This window comes from Canis lupus, chromosome 8, assembly GCF_011100685.1.
Source record: "Canis lupus familiaris isolate Mischka breed German Shepherd chromosome 8, alternate assembly UU_Cfam_GSD_1.0, whole genome shotgun sequence".
Lineage (NCBI taxonomy): Eukaryota > Metazoa > Chordata > Mammalia > Carnivora > Canidae > Canis > Canis lupus.
The window spans coordinates 4283036-4305766 of NC_049229.1; the positions used below are offsets into that span (position 1 = coordinate 4283036).

General features: G+C 53.6%; 2 protein-coding genes and 1 long non-coding RNA gene across 4 annotated transcripts; 1 reads left to right on the forward strand and 2 right to left on the reverse strand.

Annotated features, from left to right (window-relative positions):
* Window positions 1-3460: 3460 nt before the first annotated feature.
* LOC111096970 lies at window positions 3461-8287 on the reverse strand. The gene is made up of 2 exons (XR_005363067.1): window positions 8022-8287; window positions 3461-3674 (listed from the first exon to the last, which is right to left on the reverse strand). It is a non-coding gene; the product is annotated as an uncharacterized LOC111096970 (long non-coding RNA).
* On the forward strand, window positions 7599-13777 carry REC8 (REC8 meiotic recombination protein). The gene is made up of 19 exons (XM_038544284.1): window positions 7599-8224; window positions 8327-8395; window positions 8500-8642; window positions 8728-8803; window positions 8913-9033; window positions 10004-10088; window positions 10443-10522; window positions 10739-10871; window positions 10963-11035; window positions 11118-11203; window positions 11356-11405; window positions 11746-11889; window positions 12220-12286; window positions 12413-12546; window positions 12738-12786; window positions 13031-13097; window positions 13193-13324; window positions 13394-13500; window positions 13621-13777. The coding sequence occupies exons 1-19, from the start codon at window positions 8169-8171 to the stop codon at window positions 13710-13712; spliced, it is 1764 nt and encodes a 587-aa protein (XP_038400212.1). The 5' UTR covers window positions 7599-8168; the 3' UTR covers window positions 13713-13777.
* A 31-nt stretch (window positions 13778-13808) lies between these two features.
* Window positions 13809-22706, reverse strand: IPO4 (importin 4). Of its 2 annotated transcripts, XM_038544276.1 has the most exons (30): window positions 22378-22706; window positions 22207-22293; window positions 22008-22087; window positions 21881-21922; window positions 21317-21446; window positions 21036-21215; window positions 20735-20800; window positions 20529-20630; window positions 20364-20447; window positions 19720-19884; window positions 19578-19631; window positions 19323-19432; window positions 18920-19028; window positions 18628-18757; window positions 18324-18437; window positions 18107-18220; window positions 17754-17874; window positions 17476-17587; window positions 17267-17382; window positions 17078-17155; window positions 16945-17002; window positions 16739-16844; window positions 16453-16646; window positions 16274-16318; window positions 15756-15881; window positions 15439-15647; window positions 15200-15332; window positions 15006-15110; window positions 14281-14350; window positions 13809-14179 (listed from the first exon to the last, which is right to left on the reverse strand). In XM_038544276.1, the coding sequence occupies exons 1-30, from the start codon at window positions 22444-22446 to the stop codon at window positions 14049-14051; spliced, it is 3240 nt and encodes a 1079-aa protein (XP_038400204.1). In that variant the 5' UTR covers window positions 22447-22706; the 3' UTR covers window positions 13809-14048. The 2 variants fall into 2 exon arrangements, with proteins under 2 accessions (XP_038400204.1, XP_038400205.1); XM_038544277.1 differs by lacking the exon at window positions 15756-15881 and having other exon boundaries at window positions 22378-22535.
* Between the last annotated feature and the right edge of the window lie 25 nt (window positions 22707-22731).

Here is a 22731-nt window from a genome sequence, read left to right on the forward strand (position 1 = left end):
TGATGTTGCAGCCTCTAGCTCCCCTCTTCCTGTAGGGGACCCCAGATTGGAGGAAGAGAGGCTCCCAGACCAGACTCCTTCCTGTCAGGCTGCTCTTGGAAGCCTTGCCTGGTTCACCTACGTGATCAAAACCTAGACGCCTAGACCCTCAAGGATCTTCCTACTGGCATGTTTGACAAACTTCAGTGCTGCCCTTGAGCTTCCTGCCTGCCTCCTTGGATCTTCCTCCGATTCAGTCTTGCCCATCGTCCTCCTGAGAAGCCAAGAGCCCAAACAGGCCTCTGCATTACCAGGGAAGAACGCAGGTACTGAGTGCTCAGGTACTCGAACTCCAGAGTCCCTCTGCTTGCTAGAATCCCTCCTGTGCCCTTGCTGCCTCCTCAACTTCATCTTCTTTCTTTTATTTTTAATTTTAATCCCAGTATAATTAACATACAGTGTCAAATTAGTTTCACGTGTATAATTACTTATCCATTTCTTTATCGATGGACACCTGGGCTGCTTCCATAGTTTGACTCTTGTAGATACTGCTGCTATAAACATAGGGGTGCCTATATCCTTTTGAACTGGTGCTTTCATATTCTTTGGGTAAATGCCCTGTAGTGGTCACTGGATCATATAGTAGTTCTATTTTTAATTTCTTAAGCACCCTCCATACTGTTGTCCACAGTGGCTGCACAGGTTTGCATCCCCAACAGAAGTGCACAGAGTTCCTTTTTTTTTCCACATCCTCACCAACACATGTTGTTTCTTGTGTTTTTTTTTTTCTTGTGTTTTTGTTTTTGTTTTTGTTTTTGTTTTTTTAATTTTTATTTATTTATGATAGTCACAGAGAGAGAGAGAGAGAGAGAGGCAGAGACACAGGCAGAGGGAGAAGCAGGCTCCATGCACCAGGAGCCCGATGTGGGATTCGATCCCGGATCTCCAGGATCGCGCCCTGGGCCAAAGGCAGGCGCCAAACCGCTGCGCCACCCAGGGATCCCTTTTTCTTGTGTTTTTGATTTTAGCTATTCTGACAGGCGCGAGGTGATAGATCACTGTGGTTTTGATTTGCATTTCCCTGATGAGTGATGTTGAGCATCTTCTCATGTAGCTGTTGGCCACCATCTGTCTGTCTTCTTCTTCTTCTTTTTTTTTTTTTTTTGCTAAAAGTTGCTTTTATTTGTAACCTTTTTTTCTTTTTTTTTTTATTTTGTTTATTTATTCATGATAGACAGAGAGAGAGAGGCAGAGACACAGGCAGAGGGAGAAGCAGGCTCCATGCAGGGAGCCTGATGTGGGATTCGATCCCCAGTCTCCAGGATCACACCCTGGGCTGCAGGCGGCACTAAACTGCTGCACCACCGTGGCTGCCCTCTGTCTGTCTTCTTTAGAGAAATGTCTGTTCATGTCTTCTGCCCATTTTTTTAATTGAATTATTTGGGGATTTTTTAGTGTTGAGTTGCATAACTTCTTTATATATTTTGGATACTAGCCCTTTATGAGATATATCATTTGCAAATATCTTCTCTCGTTTAGTAGGTTGCCTTTTAGTTTTGTTGATGGTTTCTTGCACTGTGTAAAAGCCTTTAATTCTGATGTAGTCTCCATAGCGTTTTTTTTTTTAAAGATTATATTTGTTTATTCATGAGAGACACAGAGAGGCAGAGACACAAGCAGAGGGAGAAGCAGAATCCCTCCATGCTTCCCTCCACGCAGGGAGCCCGATGTGGGACTCGATCCTTGGACTCCAGGATCATGCCCTGAGCCAAAGGCAGACGCTAAACTGCTGAGCCATCCAGGCATCCCTTATTTTTGCTTTTGTTTCCCTTTCTTCAGGGGATGCATCTAGAAACATGGTACAGCTGATGTCAGAGAGCACTACTTGTGCTCTCTTCTAAGATTTTTATGGTTTTAAGTCTCACATTTAGGTCCTTAATCTATTTTGAGTCTATTTTTATGTATGGTGTAGAAAAGTGTTCCAGTTTCATTCTTTTGCATGTAGCTATCCAATGTTCCCACCACTATTTGTGGAAGAGACTGTTTCCCTTTTCATATACTTACCGCCTTTGTTGAAGATTCATTGATCATGTAATTGTAGGTTTAGTTCTGGGCTCTGTATTCTGTTCCATTGGTCTACATGTCTATATTTTTTAAAGATTTATTTACTTATAAATAAAAATTAAAAAAAAAAAAAAAGGGATCCCTGGGTGGCACAGCGGTTTAGTACATGCCTTTGGCCCAGGGCGCGATCCTGGAGACCTGGGATTGAGTCCCACGTCGGGCTCCCGGTGCATGGAGCCTGCTTCTCCCTCTGCCTGTGTCTCTGCCTCTCTCTCTCTCTCACTGTGTGCCTATCATAAATAAATAAAAATTAAAAAAAAAAGATTTATTTACTTATTTTAGAGAGTGAGTGAGAGAGTACGTGTGGGAGGGGCAGAGGGAGTGGGAGAGACTCTCAAGCAGACACCTTACTGAGCACAGAGCTGACACAGGGCTCAATCCCAGGACCCTGAAATCACAATCTAAGCCAAAACCAGGAGTTGGATGCTTGACCAACCGTGCCACTCAGGCATCCCTCTTTGTGTCTGTTTTTATGCCAGTACCATACAGTTTTGATTACTACAGCTTTGTAATATAACTTGAAGTCTGGATTATGATGCCTCCAGCTTTGCTTTTCTTTCTTGGGATTGCTTTGGCTATTTGAGGTTTTTTTGTGGTTGCATACAAATTTTAGGATTGTTTATTCTAGTTTTTTGAAAAATATTGTTTTTCAAAGTTACTATTGCTAGGGATTCATGCTATTTTGACAGGGATTGCATTAAATCTGTAGATTGCTTTGGATAGTATAGACACTTTGACAATATTTGTTCACTTCATGAGCATAGAATCTCTTTCCATTTCTTTGTGTCATATTCAATTTCTTTCATCAGTGTTTTATAGTTTTCAGAGTACAGATCTTTTACCTCTTTGGTTAGGTTCGTTCCTAGGTATTTTATTATTTTGGGTACAATTATAAATGGGATTGTTTTCTTCATTTCTCTTTCTGCTGCTTCATTATTAGTGTATAGAAATGCAATGGATTTCTGTACATTGATTTTGTATCCTGTGACCTTACTGAATTCATTGATCAGGTCTAGTAGTTTTTTGGTGGAGTTTTTAAGGTTTTCTATATATAGTATCATGTCATCTGCAAATAGTGAAAATTTTAATTCTTCCTTACCAATTTGGATGCCTTTTATTCCTTTTTCTTATCTGATTGCTGTGACTAGGACTTCCAGTACTATGTTGAATAAAAGTGGTGAGAATGAACATCCTTACCTTTTCCTGACCTTAGGGGAAAAGCTTTCAGTTTTTCCCCATTGAAAATGGTGTCACCTGTAGGTCTTACATATATGGCCTTTATAATGTTGAGGTATGTTTCCTCTAAATCTACTTTGTTAAAGGTCTTTATCATGAATGAATGTTGTACTTTGTCAAATGCTTTTTCTGCATTTATTGAAATGACCATATGTTTTTTATCCTTAACAATATGACACATCATGATTGATTTGCAAATATTGAACCACACTTGCAACCCAGGAATAAATCCTTCTTGATTGTGACGAATGATTTTTTTTTTAGTGTATTATTGGATTCAGTTTGCTAATATCTTGTCGAGGGCTTTTGCATCTTTGTTCATCAGTATCACTGGCCTGAAAAAAAAAAGAAGAATCACTGGCCTGTGGTTTTCTTTTTTTGTTTGTTTTTTGTATCAGGACAATGCAGACCTCATACAATGAATTTGGAAGCATTCTGTCATCTTTTTTTTTTTTTAAGATTCTATTTACTTATTCAACAGAGATAGACAACACAAGCAGAAGGAGAGGCAGAGGGAGAGGGAGAAGCAGGTTGAGCAGGGAGCCTGCCATAGGACTTGATCCCAGGACACTGGGATCATGACTTGAGATGAAGGCAGATATTTAACTGAGACATCCAGGTACTCCTTTTTTTTTTTTTTTTTTTTGAACAATTTGAAAAGCATAGGTATTAACTCTTTTTTAAATATTTTGTTGAATTCACCTGTGAAGCCATCCAGTCCTGGACTTTTTGTTTATTGACAGTTTTTTGATTAATGATTGAATTTCATTGCTGATAACTGGTCTGTTCAAATTTTCTATTTCCTTCTGACTCAGTTATGTTTCTAGGAATTTACTCATTTCTTCTAGGTTATCCAATTTGTTGGCATATAAGTCTTCATAATATTCTTTTATGATCTTTTGTATTTCTGTGGTATTGGTTGTTATTTCTCCTCTTTCATTTCCGATTTTGAATGCTTTTCTTTTTAGTCTAGCTTTTAACAGTTTATAAATTTTGTTGATCTTTTCAAAGAACCACCTCCTACTTTCATTGATCTATCCATTTTTAAATTTTTAAAAAAGATTTTATTCATTTATTCATGAGAGACACAGAGAGAGGCAGAGACATAGGCAGAAGGAGAAGCAGGGTCCCTGTGGGGAGCCCGATGTGGGACTAGATTCCAGGACCCTGGAATCAAGACCTGAGCCAAAGGCAGATGCTCAACCACTGAGCCACCAAGACATCTCTCTGCTCTAATCTTTATTATTTCCTTACTTCTTTCCTTTTATTGGTTTTGGGTTTTGTTCTTCTTTTTCTAGCTCCTTTAGGTATAAGGTTTGAGATTTTTCTTGCTTTTTGAAGTAGGTCTGTATTACTATAAGTCTTCCTCTTAGAACTTCTTTTGTCGCATTCCAACAATTTTAGACTGTTGTGTTTTAATGTTCATCTGTCTGTATTTTTTCTTAAGATTTTTTCAATTTATTTATTCATGAGAGACACAGAGAGAGATAGAGAGAGGCAGAGACACAGGCAGAGGGAGAAGCAGACTCCATGCAGGGAGCCTGACGTGGGACTTGATCCCGGGTCTCCAGGATCAGGCCCTGGGCTGAAGGCGGCGCTAAACTAGTGAGCCACCCAGGCTGCCTGTGTCTGTATTTTTTGATATCCTTTTTGATTTCTTCATTGACCCATTCATTGCTTACTAGCATGTTATTCAATCTCCATGTATTTGTGATCTTTCCAGATTTTTTCTTATGGTTGATTTCTAGTTTCATAGTGTTGTGGTTAGAAAAGATACATGGCATGGCTTCGATGTTTAATTTGTTGAGACTTGTTTTGTGGCCTAATATGTAATCTATTCTGGAGAATATTCCATGTGTGCTTGAAAAGAATGTATATTCTGCTGTTTTAGGATGGAATGTTCTGAATATATATGTTAAATCCATCTGGTCCAATGGGTCATTCAAAGCCACTGTTTCTTTACTTTCTGTTTAGATGACCTGTCCATTGATGTAAGCGAGGATTAAAGTCCCCTACTATTATTGTATTACTATTGATTACTTCCTTTATATGTTATTAAGTGCTTCATGTATTTGGGTGCATAAGTATTTACAATTGTTTTATTTTCTGGTTGGATTGTTCCATTTATGATTATAGTGTCCTCTTCCATTTTTCTGCCATACCCCACATCCAATCCATCAGCAGATCCCCTTATTCCTTCAGAATCTATCCAGAATCTGACCACTTTTCTCTACTTTCACCACTAACACTTTGGAACAAGCTACTGTCATATCTCTTTATCCTTCCTTCTACATCTTTTTTTCTCCCTCCACTATTGTCCACCTTTGCCTATTCTCAACACAGTAGAGATTGTCTTAACACATAAATCTCATGTCATTCCTCTGCTCAAAACCCTCCATTAGCTGTTGACTCCTACAGAGTAAAAGCCCAAATCCTTACAGTGGCCTCTGTGCTCCTTGTGATGTGACCCCTATCTTCCTCTCTAACATCACCCCTTGTCATTCTTGCTCCAGGCTCCTTGAACTTAGCATATTTCTGTCTCAGGACCTTTGCAGTTGCTGGGGGGTTTCGTGTAAAATATCCTTCCTTCAGGAGGGTGCTTTTGCCTTCTCCCTCAGAGAGGGCTTCCCTGAGCACCGTACGTAAACAGCAGCGCTCACTCTTCTCTATTCTTCTATGCTGCCTCATTGTTCTCATAGCACTGGTCAGCACTTAACATATTTCTATTTGTCTACTTGCTTATCATCTCTCCTTCCTTAACCCCTAAGAACAGGGACTTGGGGCATCCCGGGTGGCTCTGCGGTTTAGCACTGCCTTTGGCCCAGGGCGTGATCCTGGGGACCCGGGATCAAGTCCCACGTCGGGCTCCCTGCATGGAGCCTGCTTCTCCCTCTGCCTCTGTCTGTGCTTCTTTCTCTCTCTGTGTTTCTCATGAATAAATAAATAAAAACCTTAAAAAAAAAAATAAAAGAACAGGGACTTGTTGGTTCATTGCCCTATCCCCGGTGCCTAGAGGAGTACATGACACATAGGCACATCATAAATACTTGCTGAACAGAGGGATGGATAAGTACATTACTCTATTTCTTATCTCCTACACTAGGTTCTAAGTACCTTAAGGGTGGATGCCCCCTTTGTCATCTTTGTGGCCCCATGTGAATTTATAAACATTGATATATGTACAGTGATTGAAACAATTTGTATTATTTAGAAACTAATCTAGCCAAGCATCATGGAATAGGTACTATAAACACTGGAACAGAGTTCCCAACCAGCCTGTCATTAAGAAGCTTTGTGGTCTGGGAAAAACCATCATATGGGCCTGTTTTCTCACCTGTAAAAGCAAGTCCTGTAAAGCTTACAAGGACTAAATTTGGAAATCTGTCAGCTTTGACTTTCCGTGGTTGTAAATTTGGGGTATTTGACAAATGTTTACTGCCTAGGTTCCGGGAAGCAGTTGGAGAAAGAAAAAAAAAAAATCTCAAGCTCAAAAGCTTGTAGACTGAAGGAACAAAATAATACAGGGTCAGCTCAGCCGCAGTAAGAGCCGAGTGTTACAGAGGCAGAAGCAAGCCCTGGGGTCAAGGCTGGGAGGGGCATCCTAGGCCAAACACGAGGCTGTACAAAGGCAGGAGGCGCAGGGAGAAACAGTGGTTTGAGCCGAATGGCTTTTGCATGCAGAGAGGTATGCCCCGCATCGCACAAAGGGGCGGTCTGCTTCAGCCAGAACAGTCAGAGCTGGAAAACAGCCGGGCAGGGCATGCCCATGGGCATGCTAAAATTGTTCAAGTTTAGCAAATGACTGAGCATGCTTCCTGTGAGATCTGACTTCGTCCCCACCGATCTTGGCGGCTTCAAGCCCACCGCACACCGTTTCCGCCTGCCCAGGGCTGCGCGCAGAGGCGGACCGATCTTGGATCTTCGGTGCTTGGTTGGGCCTGGGTGGGCTTCAGGGGAAAGGGCGAGGTCTGACCTCAGGTCAGGCGCCCAGAATGGGGCGGGGCAGTTGCCCCGGGCATGACCCGACCTTTTCTAGTAGTTGAAACCCCTTGTTACCAAGCCGGCTGGGGGGCAGGGGGGGGGGGTTGGCTGGGACGAGCTCCTCGCTCATTGGTCAGCAGAGAAGTGCCACCGAGGAACCCTTGTTACCAGAGGCGAGAACGAGAGTCCATTGGTCAGGACACCTCACAATGGCCCGCGCGGCACGTGGGCTCCTTCTGATTGGCCGCTGCCCGCCAGGAGCCGGGTTGCCTCGAGGCCAAGTGGGCTGCTCGGCGTCCTGGGGCAGAGCGCCCCCAAGCCCATCCCTGCTCCCCATTGGCTGTTGTGGGGTCCGCCGCCATCTAATGACGAGGGAGGCGCCCAGCCCCGGAGCGCGCGCCCCCTGCGGCGGGATCTAGCCGCGCCGGGACTGCAGGTGCCCGAGCGGAGTGCAAGGCCCGGGAGCCCGGGAGCCCGCGCCCCTGCGGAGGCCCGCCGCCCGCCCTCGGAGCCCGCCCTCGGAGCTCTGCACCTCCAACCCGGAGCCGACCCGGAAGGCCCCAGTAAGTTCGAAGCAGCCACGCGGCGTGTGACCCCACTCGGGGCGGCAGGCGGGGGCGGCCCCCCCGGCGTGTGTGCAGTCCGCGCCTCGGTTGCCTCCTCGCCTTAATTGTTTCCCCGCCGCACGTCGGTTCCTTTACCTGGCGTCCTGGGGGCCACCCGGGGTGCCGCCTCTCCAAAGCCTTTGCCCCGACGCTGTCGGGAAGCCCAGTGCCACAAAGGACTCGGATCGAGACCGAGATCCAGCGGAGGAGTGGTGGGGACGAGGGTGAAAGCCCGGTGGGACGATGTTCTACTATCCCAACGTGCTTCAGCGCCACACTGGCTGCTTCGCCACCATCTGGTAAGGGCCCAGCCGTGAGCGCCGGGAGGGGCACCCAGGGGCCCCAGCCCGCGCTGCCCCCGCCATCCACCCCCTCCTCCGCCCCCCGCCCCCCGCCCCCAGGCTGGCAGCGACCCGCGGCAGCCGGTTGGTGAAGCGCGAGTATCTGAAGGTGAACGTGGTGAAGACCTGGTAAGGCCGGAGGAAGGGGAGGAGCGGCCTGGCCTGAGCGGGCGGGGCAGGGGAGGAGGGGCGGGCCGTGGCGCAGCGTGACCAGGGCGCGTCGTCCCCCGCAGTGAGGAAATCCTGGATTATGTGCTGGTACGAGTTCAGCCCCCGCAGCCTGGCCAGCCACGGCCCCGCTTCTCCCTGTATCTGTCAGCCCAGCTGCAGATCGGCGTGATCCGGGTCTACTCTCAACAATGCCAGTACCTCGTAGGTAAGGCTGGGAAGGCTCGGAGATGGGGCAAAGCCGAGTGGCCCTGGACTAGGCATGCGCTCCACCTTGCCACCCCTGCCCACAGAGGACATCCAGCACATCCTGGAGCGCCTGCACCGTGCCCAGCTGCAGATCCGCATTGATATGGTGGACACTGACCTGTGAGTGCCCCGCGGGCCTGAACCACTCAGCCGCCGGTGTGCGACCTCCCTGCTTGGAGTCAGCCCTCTGCCTCAGTGCTTGACAGCCCACATTTTCCCTCTCTCTCAGACCCAGCCTGCTGCTTCCTAACCACCTGGCCATGATGGAGACCCTGGAAGATGCTCCAGACCCCTTTTTTGGGTTGATGTCTGTGGATCCCACACTTCCCAGCCCCTTCAGTATCCCTCAGGTAGGCCTCACCGATGAGTTGACAGTGCAGAAGGGGAGTGCTGTCCCTGTGCCAGTCTAACGCTGGGGGGCTGTCATGGTGGACCCCTCCCAACAAAGACGGCTCCACTCATCTATTCAAGGTCACCCTCCAGGCAACTCTTGTCTCAAGTACTCTCCACACAGTTCCCACTGCCAAGGCTCTAATGCAGCCACTTATCATCTCTTAGCCCTGGGTTTCCTGTCCTTGTTCCTTGTCCACACCCTGACACCTCCACAGCTTAAGACAGCAGCTACTTTCTTCTTTCAAAGATGCCTCCAGGGCAGCCCGGGTAGCACAGCGGTTTAGCGCAGCCTTCAGCCCAGGGTGTGGTCCCGGGATCGTGTCCCAAGTCAGGCTCCCTGCATGGAGCCTTCTTCTCCTTCTGCCCATGTCTCTGCCTCTCTCTGTGTGTGTCTCTCATGAATAAATAAGTAAAATATTAAAAAAAAAAAAAAAGAGCCTCCAGCGGTTCCCCACTACAAGCGGCTCTCCACGCCTGTGCTGGTCACCCTCGTTCTGTATTAAGTCATATGTATCCGTAGCAGACCTGGCTCCAATGTCACCCCTTTCTATGAGGCGTTCTCCCTGGCCAGGCCCACACGTTGTTTTGGAAATGAGTACTTGGCTAGGGGCTTGTTTCACCCTTTGTGTGGACTCTTGCTGGGGTCCTATATGAACTGATCTTCCTCTTAGACTATAAGCTACTAAAGCTCAAATGTCTTTTCTGTTCCTCTATACCCCACAACACTTGACATGAGGATGCAGTGCTTCCTGCACAGAAAAACTGTTCTTATGGGGCAGGAACGGGAGGCAAGAGCAAATGGCGAGTGAGCTCAGCGCATGCTCATGTCACAAGGCTTAAACACGAAGCCTTAATCTATTGTCTGAATAAGGTGGTGGAAGTAGGAAAACGGGCTGAAGATAAACCCTTCCTTTTTCCTCCCCAAAGATTCGACACCTCCTAGAGGCTGCAACCCCAGAGAAAGTTCTTGAGGAGGCCCCTCCTGAAGTCCCCATGGAGCCTCCGAAGCCAGGTGAGCAGAGAGAGCCTCCTTCCCAGGAGAGGCGTAGGAAGGCCCAGGAACTGAAGAAATGACCATCTTTCAGCTTCTCTTAAGAGCCAGGCCCTGTGAGGGGCACTTTGTCACCTTATTTCTGCCTCACAAGAGTCCTGTGAGATCAGAATTCTTAACCCCATTTTACAGAGGAGGAAAATGAGGCCCGTAGTGGTTAAACAGCATAGGCAGGGGCAGATTGCCAGTGACCGGCCCAAACCTGACCAGAACCCAGGCTGACTTGATTCCAGAGTCCATGCTTCTGCCTTACCACATGGGTGTGGGAATCTGGAAGGAAGCAGAGGGCCTGGTGTGACTCTCCTGCCCCTCCAGACAGGATCCCGGTCACTGTGCTGTCTCCAGAGGCCATCACCCTCCAGGAGGCGGAGCCAATCCGCATGCTGCACATCGAGGTGAGTTGTCCCCGAGCAACAGAGCCTCAGGCCTAAGGCCTGCCTCTGGAGGCTCAGCCCACCTTACCCGGCCCTGTCTGCCCCCCGAGTCCTGCCTTCTTGTCTCCATTTCAGCAGGCCTCCTGCCACTCACCTCTCACACCCCATCTCCTAGAGCTACTGCCTTTTCCAGAAATGGAATTGCATTCCCTCTCCTTACTCCTCCTCTCTTGACAGGGTGAACAGGACCTCCCAGAGATCAGCCGCCGAGACTTGGACCTGCTGATTGCCGAGGAAGACGAAGCTATCTTGTTAGAGGAGCGACTAGGCAGGCCTCTCCGGCCTCGTAGGGCCCCTCCGCCAGTGGATGGTCAGCGCCCTGGCACGGGCAGGCCGGGCGGGGGCAGTAGTGCTCCCATGTCTGCTCTTCTGCGCTCTAAGCCCTGATTTTCTCTGTGCAGTATCCAAGGAGGAGCCCCGGGCTCTTGAGGGGGAGGCCGAAGTACCCCCACTCTCACCTGCAGCTCTCACACTGTAAGGGCAACACCCCCTTGGGCCAGCTAGGGGGTCTGTGCTGAGAGGGCTGACCTCATTTCTCTTGCCCGTTTTCCCTCAGGGTGGAAGGGGTTGCAGAGCCACTTCCTGTCCTGGTCCCGGAGGAGCTGAAGCCAGAAGGCTGGGAGCCCGAGGCCCTACCTACTGGTGAGTGCCCATCCTGCCTGGGGCCTTCCCCAGCTACTGCAGCCAAGGGCCCTGGATTCCACCTTGCTGAAGGGAGGCCTTCTAGCTTCTTGCCTGGGTGGCTGCCGGGGTGAAGGGGTGTTGCAGATCTGGGACCTAGAATGTTGTTGCAGAGGTGACCCCTCCTCTGGAGCTGCGTCTGCCAGCCCCCCTCAGCCCAGAGGTGAGTAGTGCCCTTCCAAGCTCTCTCCCCCTTTGCCCTATTCTCACAGCTCCCAGAGCTGCTCATCCCTACTCAGCTGCCCCAAGCCCTAGGCAACTGCTAGCCAACCTGGGTCTTTGTGCGAATGGTAAAAGGTGCCCCCGCCCACGCTCCATTTTGTCCAGCCTGCACTTCCCAGGTGGGTCCCCTCCTGTGAGGTCAGAGCTGCACTTGAGGCCCTGCCCAAGCTCTCTTCCAGGGTGCCTGCGGAGCGGGTATGTGGGGCCTGTTTCATAGTCGGCCAATGTGGCAGGAAAAGGAGTAATGGGTATTCTTGCCCCCACCTCCCCTCTCCACTCAGAGGCGGCCTCCAGTGCCCCCACGTCCTAGGATCCCACCCGCTCGTCGCCGCCGCCGCCAATTATTGTTCTGGGACAAGGAGACTCAGATCTCCCGGGAGAAATTCCAGGAACAACTGCAAACCAGAGCCCACTGCTGGGAGTGTGTGAGTGCAGCCCAGGTTCTGCAGGGGAGGGACGAAGGGAGGGAGGCAGGCAGGGAGGGCCTGGGGCCATGCATACTGGGGCTTCTCATCTCTGAGGCTGCACTGGGATCCATCCCCAGAGAGCACGTGTTACAGGTCTACACATGTTCCTTCAGTGACCCACATAGCCCATCCATGGGCACCAGTAAGCAGTGAGCAGGGCAGGCAGGGGCAGAAGCCTGACACTTGGAAGGTCAGAGGCCTTGGAACAATGAATTGCAAAGAGGTGGAGAAGGGGCAGGGAGGAGTGGCTCACTTCTGAGTTGGCTCTGCCCCACTTCCCCCTTACAGCCAAAGGTGCAGCCTCTGGAGAGGACCATCAGAAGCCCCACAGAGCTATTCCAAACCCCGACTCACTGTAAGGAATGGTGGGAGCTGGCATGTGTGTGTGTGTGGGGGGGGGAGTTGAACCCATATTCCTTGCTTGTTGTGTTCCTCATACCTCAGACCTCATCCCTGCTGCCCTCCCTCCCTTCCTCCCCAGCTGGCTGGCTGCCCCCAGAACTGCTGGCTCTCTGGACCCACTGTGCACAGCCACCCCTCGGAGCACTCAGGCGAAGGCCACCTCCGGAGCCTGAGGAGGAAGAAAGGAGGATGGAAACCCCAAGTGATATCGAGGTAACTGCACACCCTGGGGACGGGTGCCCTCAGGGCCGGCCCCCTCTTGAGTTCCAGCAGGCTGCCTTCTGGGCCCCTCCCACCCCCCAGGCCAGTGGCGCCAGGTCCTATCCCCAAGTGCAAGCCAGCGTCACCCTGCCTGGGTGCCTCTGTGACACTTGGGGACTTAGTTCTCTTTCTCCCATCCCCAGGTCCTGAGAGAGGCCCAGGAGCCCAGTGGGCCCCTCATGCTGTCTTCAGGTAGGCACCTGGGGGAGGGGACCATTACCCCAGCCACTATCCCAGGAAGCTGGTACCGTAACTGCTGATGGTTTTTACTAGAGGAAGCATTTAACGTAAGGGGGCCTAGATCTCTTTAACAGTTTCTCCTACCTGTGTACTTTGAACAAGTCACTGCAGTGGCTGCTACTTCAACTGAGTGGCCTCAAGGTCCCTGACCACTCAGATCTCAGCAGACCCCCTTGGGATCTTACCTTCCCAATAGAGCTCTCTCTAGAAACGGCTGAGGAAGAGAAGTCCCGTGTCAGCCTCATCCCCCCGGAAGAACGGTGGTAAGCCACCCACCCAGGTGACTTTGGGTATGGCCCTCGTCAGTGTCACAGCCTGCCTCCCTCCTAGCTCCACTGACTCCTCTGTTTTCTCCCAGGCCCTGGGCTGAGGCAGAGCAGCCAGAGGCCCCTGTGTTGCCTGTGGTGCCTGAGGTCCCTGAAATGCCCCTGGAGTTGCCTTTGGAGCTGCCCCCGGAGCCCAAGTTGCTGTCGCTGGAGGCCGTGTACAGGTGATGGGGAAAGGTGCCTCAGGGTGGGCCCAGGCGGGGACTTCAGCTCATAGCTCTTGATCCCCCCAGGGCTGTAGCCCAGGAGCTGCAGGCCAACAGGGAGCCTGATTTCAGCAGCCTGCTGTCCCCCTTCAGCCCCCGCTGGATGGCCGCCCGGGTCTTTTACTTGCTTCTGGGTGAGTGTGTGTGCGTGCGTGTGCACGTGGTGGGGGGAGGGAGGGAGGCAAGGACACACAGGCCAGAGGCCGCTACACAGATTCCCCCCCTGACTGGCCCCGTCCTCTTCTCTTGACCAGTGCTTGCAGCCCAACAGATCCTTCGCCTGGAGCAAGAGAAACCATATGGGCGCCTCCTGATCCGGCTGGGGCCTCGATTCCATTGTGGTTAGAACTAATTATAAAGCCACCGGGAAATTGGCTATATTAAACTACGTCTTCCTGCCTCTGTTCTCAACATGTAGCTCTATGCTTCCTGCTCTCGGAGCTACTGTTCAAGCACAAACTGAACTGCCTTTATTAGGGAAGGATGGCAAGAATCCATTTGTATTGTCCGCGGCATAACCGATTGAACCCAGAGACACCCTCCTGAAGCAGCAAATCGGGGCTGAGATTCCAAGTGGGTGTGAGGCCCAGAATCTTTGGTAAGGCGTATGCTGAAACTGGCCTGAGAGCCAGGCCCGGAGCCTGGCAGACTCGGTTCCCTCTGGCCTGGTTCAGCACCCAGTCTAGGTGAGGCCCAGGACAGCCTGGAGCTCCTGAGCTTTGTCACCAGGCAACGAGCCCAGTGCCAAGTGGAAGCTGTCAGTGTGCTGTCTGGCCAGGAACGTCAGGAGCAGCAGCAATGCGGCCTTGGTGTCTGGGTGGAGAGCGAAGAGGGAGAGATCCGGGGAGGACTGGCCCCCAGACCCCTAGCTGCGCCCCCCCCCCCCCGGCCCTGCCCACGACTGCCACCCTCACCTGCGGGAATCTTGTCGTCAGCCAGAATGAGGCTGCAGATGCGCAGGAGTTCAGGAGCCACATCTACAACCTGTGGGGGTGGGGCAGGGGGGCTGACTCAGGTGCCAGCTCCCCTAGGTCCTGGGACCAGGGTTGAGGCAGGGCCTCCCACTGGGGATACTTATAGTGTGATATTGATTCACATCCAAGACAACTGAGAAAGCCGAGAAGGACCCGTGAAACGTGGGGGGATATTTTTTTTAAGGGGCCAGATTGTGACCGAAGATAACTGCAGGTTAGACCCAAAGAAGCTCAGACACTCAGGGGAGGTCCACCATCACAAGTCTCTAAAGGTGCGAGACACAGGACTGATGGAACCCGAGTCCAGACCTTGCTGGTTGGCACAGACAAATCTCATTCAGAAAACAGAGCTGCTCTGATTGGAAGGGATGGGGGTGGCCCAGAGATATATATGCTCCATGGAACACAGTCTGAAGGAACCCCAGTGCAGGAAGAAGTCAGCCTAGGGAAGTTATACCAGGGGGTGCAAATGGCCAGGGAGGATGGAGCCTCCCTGGGGAAAAACACAGGTGAGAAGAGGCCCCTCCCCTCCCATTTCAGCCCTGGCTGCTAACCCTGGCAGAGTAATGACAAAGTGTCTGAGGGCAGCTTAAACTTACTCCGCATCAACTACAAGGGAGGCCAACCCTACCTCTGGCTGGAGCGTCAAGCTCCCTCCCAGTTACCTGGTCAGGGCTGCTCTGATACAGGAAGCTGAAGAGGTGCCCTATAGTGACCCACTCCTCCAAGTCCTCCTTCAGTGGCAGGGCGTGCAGCAGGGCAGCCAGCACCTGGACACAGACATGCCTCAGGCCCCCTGTTCTGTAACCCTTGCACCCCCCTCAGTTTCCATGCCCTGCTGGATGCCTGCAGCCCTCACCTGAGGCTCTGGTTTCCTGGTGGGACCGGCCATCAGCAGGCGGGCCAGCGCCCCACAGATGTTGTCACGGACCCGATCGTGGCGCTCCCGTGCCAGGAGGGGCAACAGAAGCCCCAGCAGCTTGGGGAAGTATCTGGTTCCACAGTCAAGGAACAGGCCCATGGGCAGACATCTTCCATCCCCGAGCCCCAGAGATACTCCCAACCCCACCTGTGCCCCCTCCTGTAAGCCGAGGATACTCCTGAGCAGGGCGGCCGCCGTGCTCTGCCAGCACACCCAGCCCAAAGATGGCATTGCTCCGCACTTCGGGGTCTGCCTCCCGGGCAGTGCTCAATAGCACAGGGAGCAGCCGGGACACGAACTGGGCGGAGGCACCACCCAAGCCCTGAATGGACTCTGCCAGCGTCCCCACTGCAAAGGACTTCTCTGCCACCGTGCAGCCCTGTTTCTGGTGCGGGGAGGAGTGCAAGTCAGGCTGCGACTGGGAAAGAGTGGTGGGCTGGGCACAGGGTGCATGGGCCGAACAGAGTTTGAAGGCAGAGCGTAGAGCACTCACCGTCTTGCACAACAGCAATGGTAAGAAGCTGGCAAAGAAGGGGGCAAAGGTGTCTCCCCCCACGGCGGCTGCCAGGGCAGGGATGGCCTCTCCAGCATGCTCTAGCAACATGGCATCGTATTCAGCCTGTGGGCCAGGTCAGGGGCTAGAGCACCAGGGCTGGCTCTGCAATGGTGGCACCTCCCGGATGCTTTGCCACTGCCACAGATGGTCCCCAGGGGTTGCTCCTGGTTGACAGGACTGGCCCCTTCCAGGCTGGCCTTGTTTGAAGCACAGCTGCTTCTCCTGGTGCACCTACTCTCCCCGCTCTCAGTCCCAGCCACCCGGACCCCCACCTGCAGGAAGCCTCTCCTGAATCTCCACTGCCTCAGCGGGAGCAGGGGTGCCTCATTTAGAGCCATTACCAACTTTTTAGCAGTTCTGGCTCCCCGAGGCCAAGGCCAGGTACCCTGTCCATCCCTGCCTTGGGGACACTACCCAGACAGCCTGGTCCCACAGTCCGGATTCGCAGCTCTCACCTGGTCTTCCTCCTCCTCCTCCTCATCAGTGTCCTGACAGGCTGTCTGCAAGAAGGGTCCTTGGCTCAGCTTGGGCTCTCCTGGCCCTTCTCATCTCTGAGAGGGGAGGAGGGGGAAGCTGGACCTGTAGCCTCTGACTGTCCCGCCTCCCTGCCCCGCAGCCTACCCACCCCACTCACCTTCCTCTGCAGCACAGCCCTGAGCATGCCACAGAGCTCAGCAAGGCGCCCAGGCGGCTGCAGTGCGAGGGGCCCACAGCCTCGCAGCACGCTAGTCAGTGCCTCCAGCACAGCCATCACCACCTGGCGCTCACGCTCCTCGCTCACCGCCTGTATATAGGACGGCAGCACCCGGGCCAGGGCAGCCTGCAGAGCTGGGGACATTATTGGCTGAGACCCCGGTCAGGTCCTACCCCTATCCCACAGCCATCCCCCGTCTCCGGAGGCCCCAGCATCCCCTGCTCACCTGCAGTGTTGGGTTCGGAGGGGCAGCTCTGACAGGCCTTGTGCAGTGCGCAGCAGAACTGCCCTAGGGCCTCATGGGCCGCCTTCCGCACATTCAGGTGAGGGCACTGTGGGTCGAGGAGGGGCAGGAAGGGCCTGCCTCATTCATGGCTAACACTGGGCCCCTTGCCCTTGGACCCCACCCACTCCATCCACCAGCCCCCTCACCTCCAGCAGCTTGAATACTTCTTCAAAGACACTCTCCACGTATGGAAGAAAGGACACACTGTGGACAGACACACAGCCATGTGGCAGGAGCTCCCAGATGGGGCTCCCGGGATCAGGAAGGGCCGAGGTTTACCTGGTATTCACAGAGATCTCCCCTAGAGCAGCACAGGCGTCTTCCTTCTCATCAAAGAAGGCATTTTCCACGCTGTACCTACAGTAGGGTGGAGAGGCCGCAGTGATTAGGCACCAGTGGGGGCAGGTCCGTCACGGGGCCCTCGCCCAAAGCCAGCATTCCTCTGACCAGAAGGGCACCCCTCCGCACCCTGAGATCTCAGAGTCCTCCTCCTCTTCCTCATCCTTGTCCATGAGCTCCTCCTCTTCCTCCCCATCACTTTCGTCATCAAATAGAAGGAAGGATCTGCTTCCATCGTACTGAGGCTGGGCAAAAGAGACACAGCAGGGACTCTGGCTCATTTGTCACCCCAGGGCAGCCCTTCCCCAACTGACCCAGCCCACCAGCTCCCAGCTCACCACAATGCCCTCAGTGGAACGTAGTGACAACAGCATGAGGGTGGTGATTTGTGGCAGGTGGGGTGCCAGGCCCTCACCCATGAGCCCTGATAAAGCTGCAAACAGGCTGTACCTGGTGGAGGCAGGTGAAGGCTGTACAGTCCCGCCTGTCACAGCCAGACAGAACAGGGAACCCCGGGGACACCCATGTCCAGAAACAGAGGACTGGGTTCCGGGCTTAGGGTTGTGGATCCAGCAGGCAGGGGTAGGAGGCAGAGTCAGGGAAAGGGCTCACTCACGTGCAGCGCCGCAAGTCAGGGTCGTCTACCTGGTCACACAGGCCCAGCCCCAGCTGGCAGCACTCCTCAGCCAGAGGCCTCATGGGCTCCCCCACTGCTCGAGCCAGCACCCCCAGTGTCTCTGTGGAGGCAAGGGCTTGATTAGTACTGGGATGCAATGATGACAAGCCAGACGTGTGCAAGGCCAAGACCTGGGAGACTAAAGTCCGCAGCTCACGGGTGATTCAGGAATCCCACCTATTTCTTAGGTATCCTGGGAAGAGAAGATACTTGTGCCACCCTGGAGTAGATGTCCAGGAACGCCTCGGCCCTTCTCCGGCACCGGGCAGCGTGCCTAAGAGCCCCTTACTCACCCAGGCTCTGGATCTGCACAGGCTGCAGGTCCCCGTGGCCTGCCAACAGGAATTCCCGCAGGTGCTCCATGATGGTGGGGAAGTAGGGCAGTAGGGAGGCCTGGGCAGCTGTGGCTGTGGGACAGATAGAATCAGAGCTGGAGTGGGGATCAATGGGACCACCTGCCACAGGCTCTGGGAAAACCCTGTACCCAGCCCCCTGCCTCCTGCTCCTCACCAATGGCCCCCAGGGCGCTCACGGCCAGCTCCTTGGCCCGGGGGCTGCTGGGATTCCTCAGAGGCTGTAACATACACTCCATCAACTCGGGAAGGTAGGGCTGCACTTTAGGACCTGTGGGAAAGGGCATTCCTCTAACACCTAGACGAGGTCTCCTACATTCTAAGCACCCCCTTGTGCCTTGGGCTGACCTCTACCATCCAGCCCAGGGTTCCTCTCCCTACCACAGACAGTGGTTCAGGGGGTTCCATGTCCCACCGCCTTCCTCCAGAGCTCTAGCTCTGTCTCCTCCCTTGCAATCTACCTAGGTTCTCCACGAAATTCTCCAGGGCATAGCAGGCTTTTGCAAGGTGGTTTGTGTGCCCGGGAGGCACTGACTTCAAGTAGGCAAGGAGCAGGGGCATCACGTCCCCGGAATAGCTGCTGATATGGGGCTGGGGAGAGAAAGGAGGCTCCGAGTCAGCTGACCAGGGGTGGGCCCTGCTTAAGTGTTAGTGGTGGCAGGGCGAGCTAAAGAGAGGAGGCTGAGGGGAAGCTGGTCCTGGAGATGGGTGGGGACTCTGCCACAGTGGCCACCCACATTCAGCCTCACTGACCTGGAGGTTCTCCGAGAACTGGCCCAAGGCAAAGAGCGCAGCGTTGCGCACCACTTGTGATGGGTCCTCCAGGCCTTTGCACACGATCTGCAGCAGTGGGGGCAGCAGTCTGGGTGGGGTGGAACAAGACGATGCAATCTGAGGGATAGGGCCAGAAAGCCTGAGGCTAAGCCCTCCTCATTTCCCCGGAGGAAACCAAGGCTTTCTCCGTCACCAATCAGTAGGCACCACCCGCTGGTCCCTATAGCTGAGGTGCCTATTTAAATTATCTTTCAAACCAAGGCACTTGAGACTGAGGGGAAATGCTTCTGATAATTAAGTTCCAACAAGACCAGGACCACCACGGACCATGTGGTAGTACTCCCCACAGCCTGCTCTCAATCCAGGGCAAAGGAAGAAACACCTCTGTCTGATGTGGTCACCAGCTCCATCGGACAGTACAGCCAGCACCAGGAGCCCAGCCTTACGCTGGTATGGTCTCTCACTCCGCAAGGCTTCTTCCAGCATGGGCATCTAGGGGAATAGTACTCTCCTGAAACCCTGCTGCAGGTCTGCCCAGCCCCACAGCAACCGGCCCTCCACATCTGCCAGGGCCCAAACATCCTGAGTGTCAGAAGACTTGGGGAGAAGGGCACCATAAGGACAGGGCCACACTTACCAGCAAGGGACAGAGCTTCTCAGGGGGCAAATGTAGTGCCAGCATGTCCACGACCTGAAAAAAGACAGGAAGACTTTGCAGGACTCCACCTCTGCCCCACAGCTACCTAACACCCCGTCCCTACCCATGTCCCATATCTCACCTGTACAGCAAAGTGCTTGGGAGTCTCTCCCACCAGCCCAATCTCCAGCTCTTCCTCTTCTGAATCCTGGTCCTCAGGATCCAGCTGGCCCAGGGCAGGCTCGGCAGCCATAATGGGGAAAAGTGTGTGTAGCAAGGGCGGCAGGAGACGATTCTTCAGTAAGGCCTTGAGAGGGAAAGGGGAACGGTGTCCCTGAGAATCTGCTGCTGAGATGGAGTCACATTAAAAACTCTAACCTTCGGCTCCTGGGAGGCTCAGTAGGTTAAGCATCCAACTCTTGATTTTGCTCAGGTCATAATCTCAAGGTTATGAGATTGAGCTCTTCCTTGGGCTTCATGCCCAGCATGGAGTCTACTTGAGATTCTCTCTCCCACTTTCTCTGACCCTTCCCCCGCTAGTGTGCAAATGGCTCTCTCTCTAAAGTAAATAAATCTTAAAAAAAAAAAAAAAGAAAGAAAAAGAAAACAGCCTCCTATGCCACAAAGGGTCCAAGCAGGAAGACTCCCAAACTCCCAGCCAGGAGGTGGGGTGAGGCCAGATCAAGTTTTGAATACTTAAGCATACCCCTGAGATGAACAGAAAGCCAAGGAGTAAGGCAGAGGGTAGAAACGGGTGTGTGGTAATGTACATCAGAAAGTACTTACCTTGCTCTTGACTTTAACCAAGAAAGTGAGGCAGCAGAGAATACGTACGCGTATTGCATCACCCAGAGCCACGTTTCTAGCCACCTGCCCAGAGATGAACTTGAATCAGAGAGAAGCAAGGAAATTCCCAGCAAGCAGCAGAGGTGGTGCTCATCCCTGGCTCACCTCCAGGCAGAATGTGAGGACCTCAGGGAGGTGGGAGGTGATGATGGGCACCTCGGATTCCAGCAATTCATCCAGGGCCTCCACAGCCTCACAGGCCTTTGCCTGCCAGACAGACAAGTTATAGGATTACCATGCTCTTTTTTAGTGGACCAGCCGTGTGCTCTTATACTCTCCTTCCAACAGAGCTCTTGCTTAAATGTTCTCACCTCATCTATAGGAATCAGAGTCTGCATAGCCACAATGAGCTTGGGCACCAACATCCGTGCGAGAGGCTAGAGGACAGAAAGCAGAACGGATGCTCATTCATCTCAGGCCCCTAAAGCTGGCAGCTTCCTCAAAGCCTGGACACAGGAGGAGCCCAGGTACAGCCACCCACAGTATCCCTTCTCAACTGTTAGGGAGGACAAATGGCAAGGAAAGAATCTCAAGTAGCTCTATATCCTGCAAGGGTGAGGACATGGGAGCCCAAGGCCAGAGAACCAGGGAAGGTGAGGACCCACATCTCACCACATCATCAGTGCCCAGGTAAGGGGCCATGGTGGTCAGAGTGCGCAGGGAGTAGAAGAGGAGCCCAGGAGAGCCCACCTCACCAAGGGTCTCATTCAGAAGCCGAAGGAGCTCCCGGTGGTGGGGTTGGAAGGCCTCAGGTCGGGAGGACACCACCACACTTAGCAGCAAAAGCCCCATCTGTCCAGGTATAGGGGATGAGAGAAAAAAAGTTTATATGGTCTATCCAGTCTCTCAGTTCCTCCTTCCCTCCCTCCCAGCCACCAACCGTGTGCTCATACCTCTCTCTCCGGGATGTGGGCGCTGTGGGTACTGTGCTGAAGAAGTTGCATGAGCTGAGGCCAGGCCTCCAGGCCTTCCTTTCGAAAAATGGTGGCTGAGAGCTGGGCCAGGCTAAGGCTCACAGAGTGCCTGCAAATAGGAGAGATTCCCCCCCACCCTCAATCACCCTCCAATACCCTCCCAACACACACTGGGCCTGTCTCCATGGGGTGGCCAGGACAGAAATCTCCAAGTGTGGGCAAGGGTCTTTGCCAAGTTGGGACACATAAGACGGTGGCTCATGGGGAGACCAGCAGCAAGGTGGGTATGTAATCTGGTGAGCCTAGTCTCACACTGAATTTCAGTTACATTTTTCTGATTCAGGTTTGGGAGACCATCATGGCCCACTCTCATGAAATTTACTCTTCAACACAATCTTAGAATCCTTGCTCCACTCTCCGTCTAGAACTGAAATCTTCTCCCCTCCCCAGGCCCTGCCTGGAGCTGAAACACAAGGCAGAAACCCATAGCGGTCTCAGCCTGGAGTCAGTCAGGATCCCCAGAAGAGGCAGGTAGACACTTACTCAGTCTCTCTCTGAAGGGCGGTCAGGACTAGGGACTTGAGGCTGGAACACAGGTGGCAGGTGTGGGTACTTGGGCCGCCCAGCAGCCGCCTCCGCCCGGCCCCGCCCCGGCCCCGGCCCCGCCCACCTCTCCCGAAGCTCGGCCGCCAGCCGTCGCCAGCGGGTGCTCAGTCGTCTGCGGGTCAGCACAGCCGCGAACTGGCGGATCTGAGGCGAAGAAGCACGCCTGTGAGGGTCCGGCAGGAAGGTGCCGAGCAGGGGGCAAGCCGGGGCTTGACCGGTGGCGTACTATGGGGACGCCTGGCGGGGAGGGGCAGGAGCCTCACCTGAGGGTCGGCCGCCGAGGCGAGCAGGTCGCAGAGGGCGGGCAGGGCGGCCGGGTCCCGAAGAGCGGTCTGGAGCTGCTCGGTGGCCTGGGGGAGATGTCCGGGGGTCAGAGTCGGGCCTTTCCCACCGCCTCCCATTCGCCCCGGCCGGGTCCCCCGCCTGTCCCGTACCCGGCGGATGCGCTCGGTGTCCGGCAGCAGCAGCTCCCGCAGGAGCTGCTCCAGGCCCGCAGGCTCCATGGCAGCAGCCGAGCCGCCGCTCCTGGGCCGGGAGGGGGGAGGGACAGCACGTGGAGGCCTGAAACCCACTTCCGGCGGAAAAGGCGTTGCTCCGGGCCCCTCCCGTCGCCAGGGTGATTCGAGTTTCCCACTCGGAGCTCCGGCTTCGCCACTTCCGCCCGCTGCGCCGCGGACACGGGCCCTGGCAGTGCAGGTTCCCCCAGCGGAGAGTCCCAAGCGCCGCGGAGAACTCGCGTTCCGTGCATTCCGCGGCCGACCGGGCTTTCTAGGGAACAGTGCCCTTAA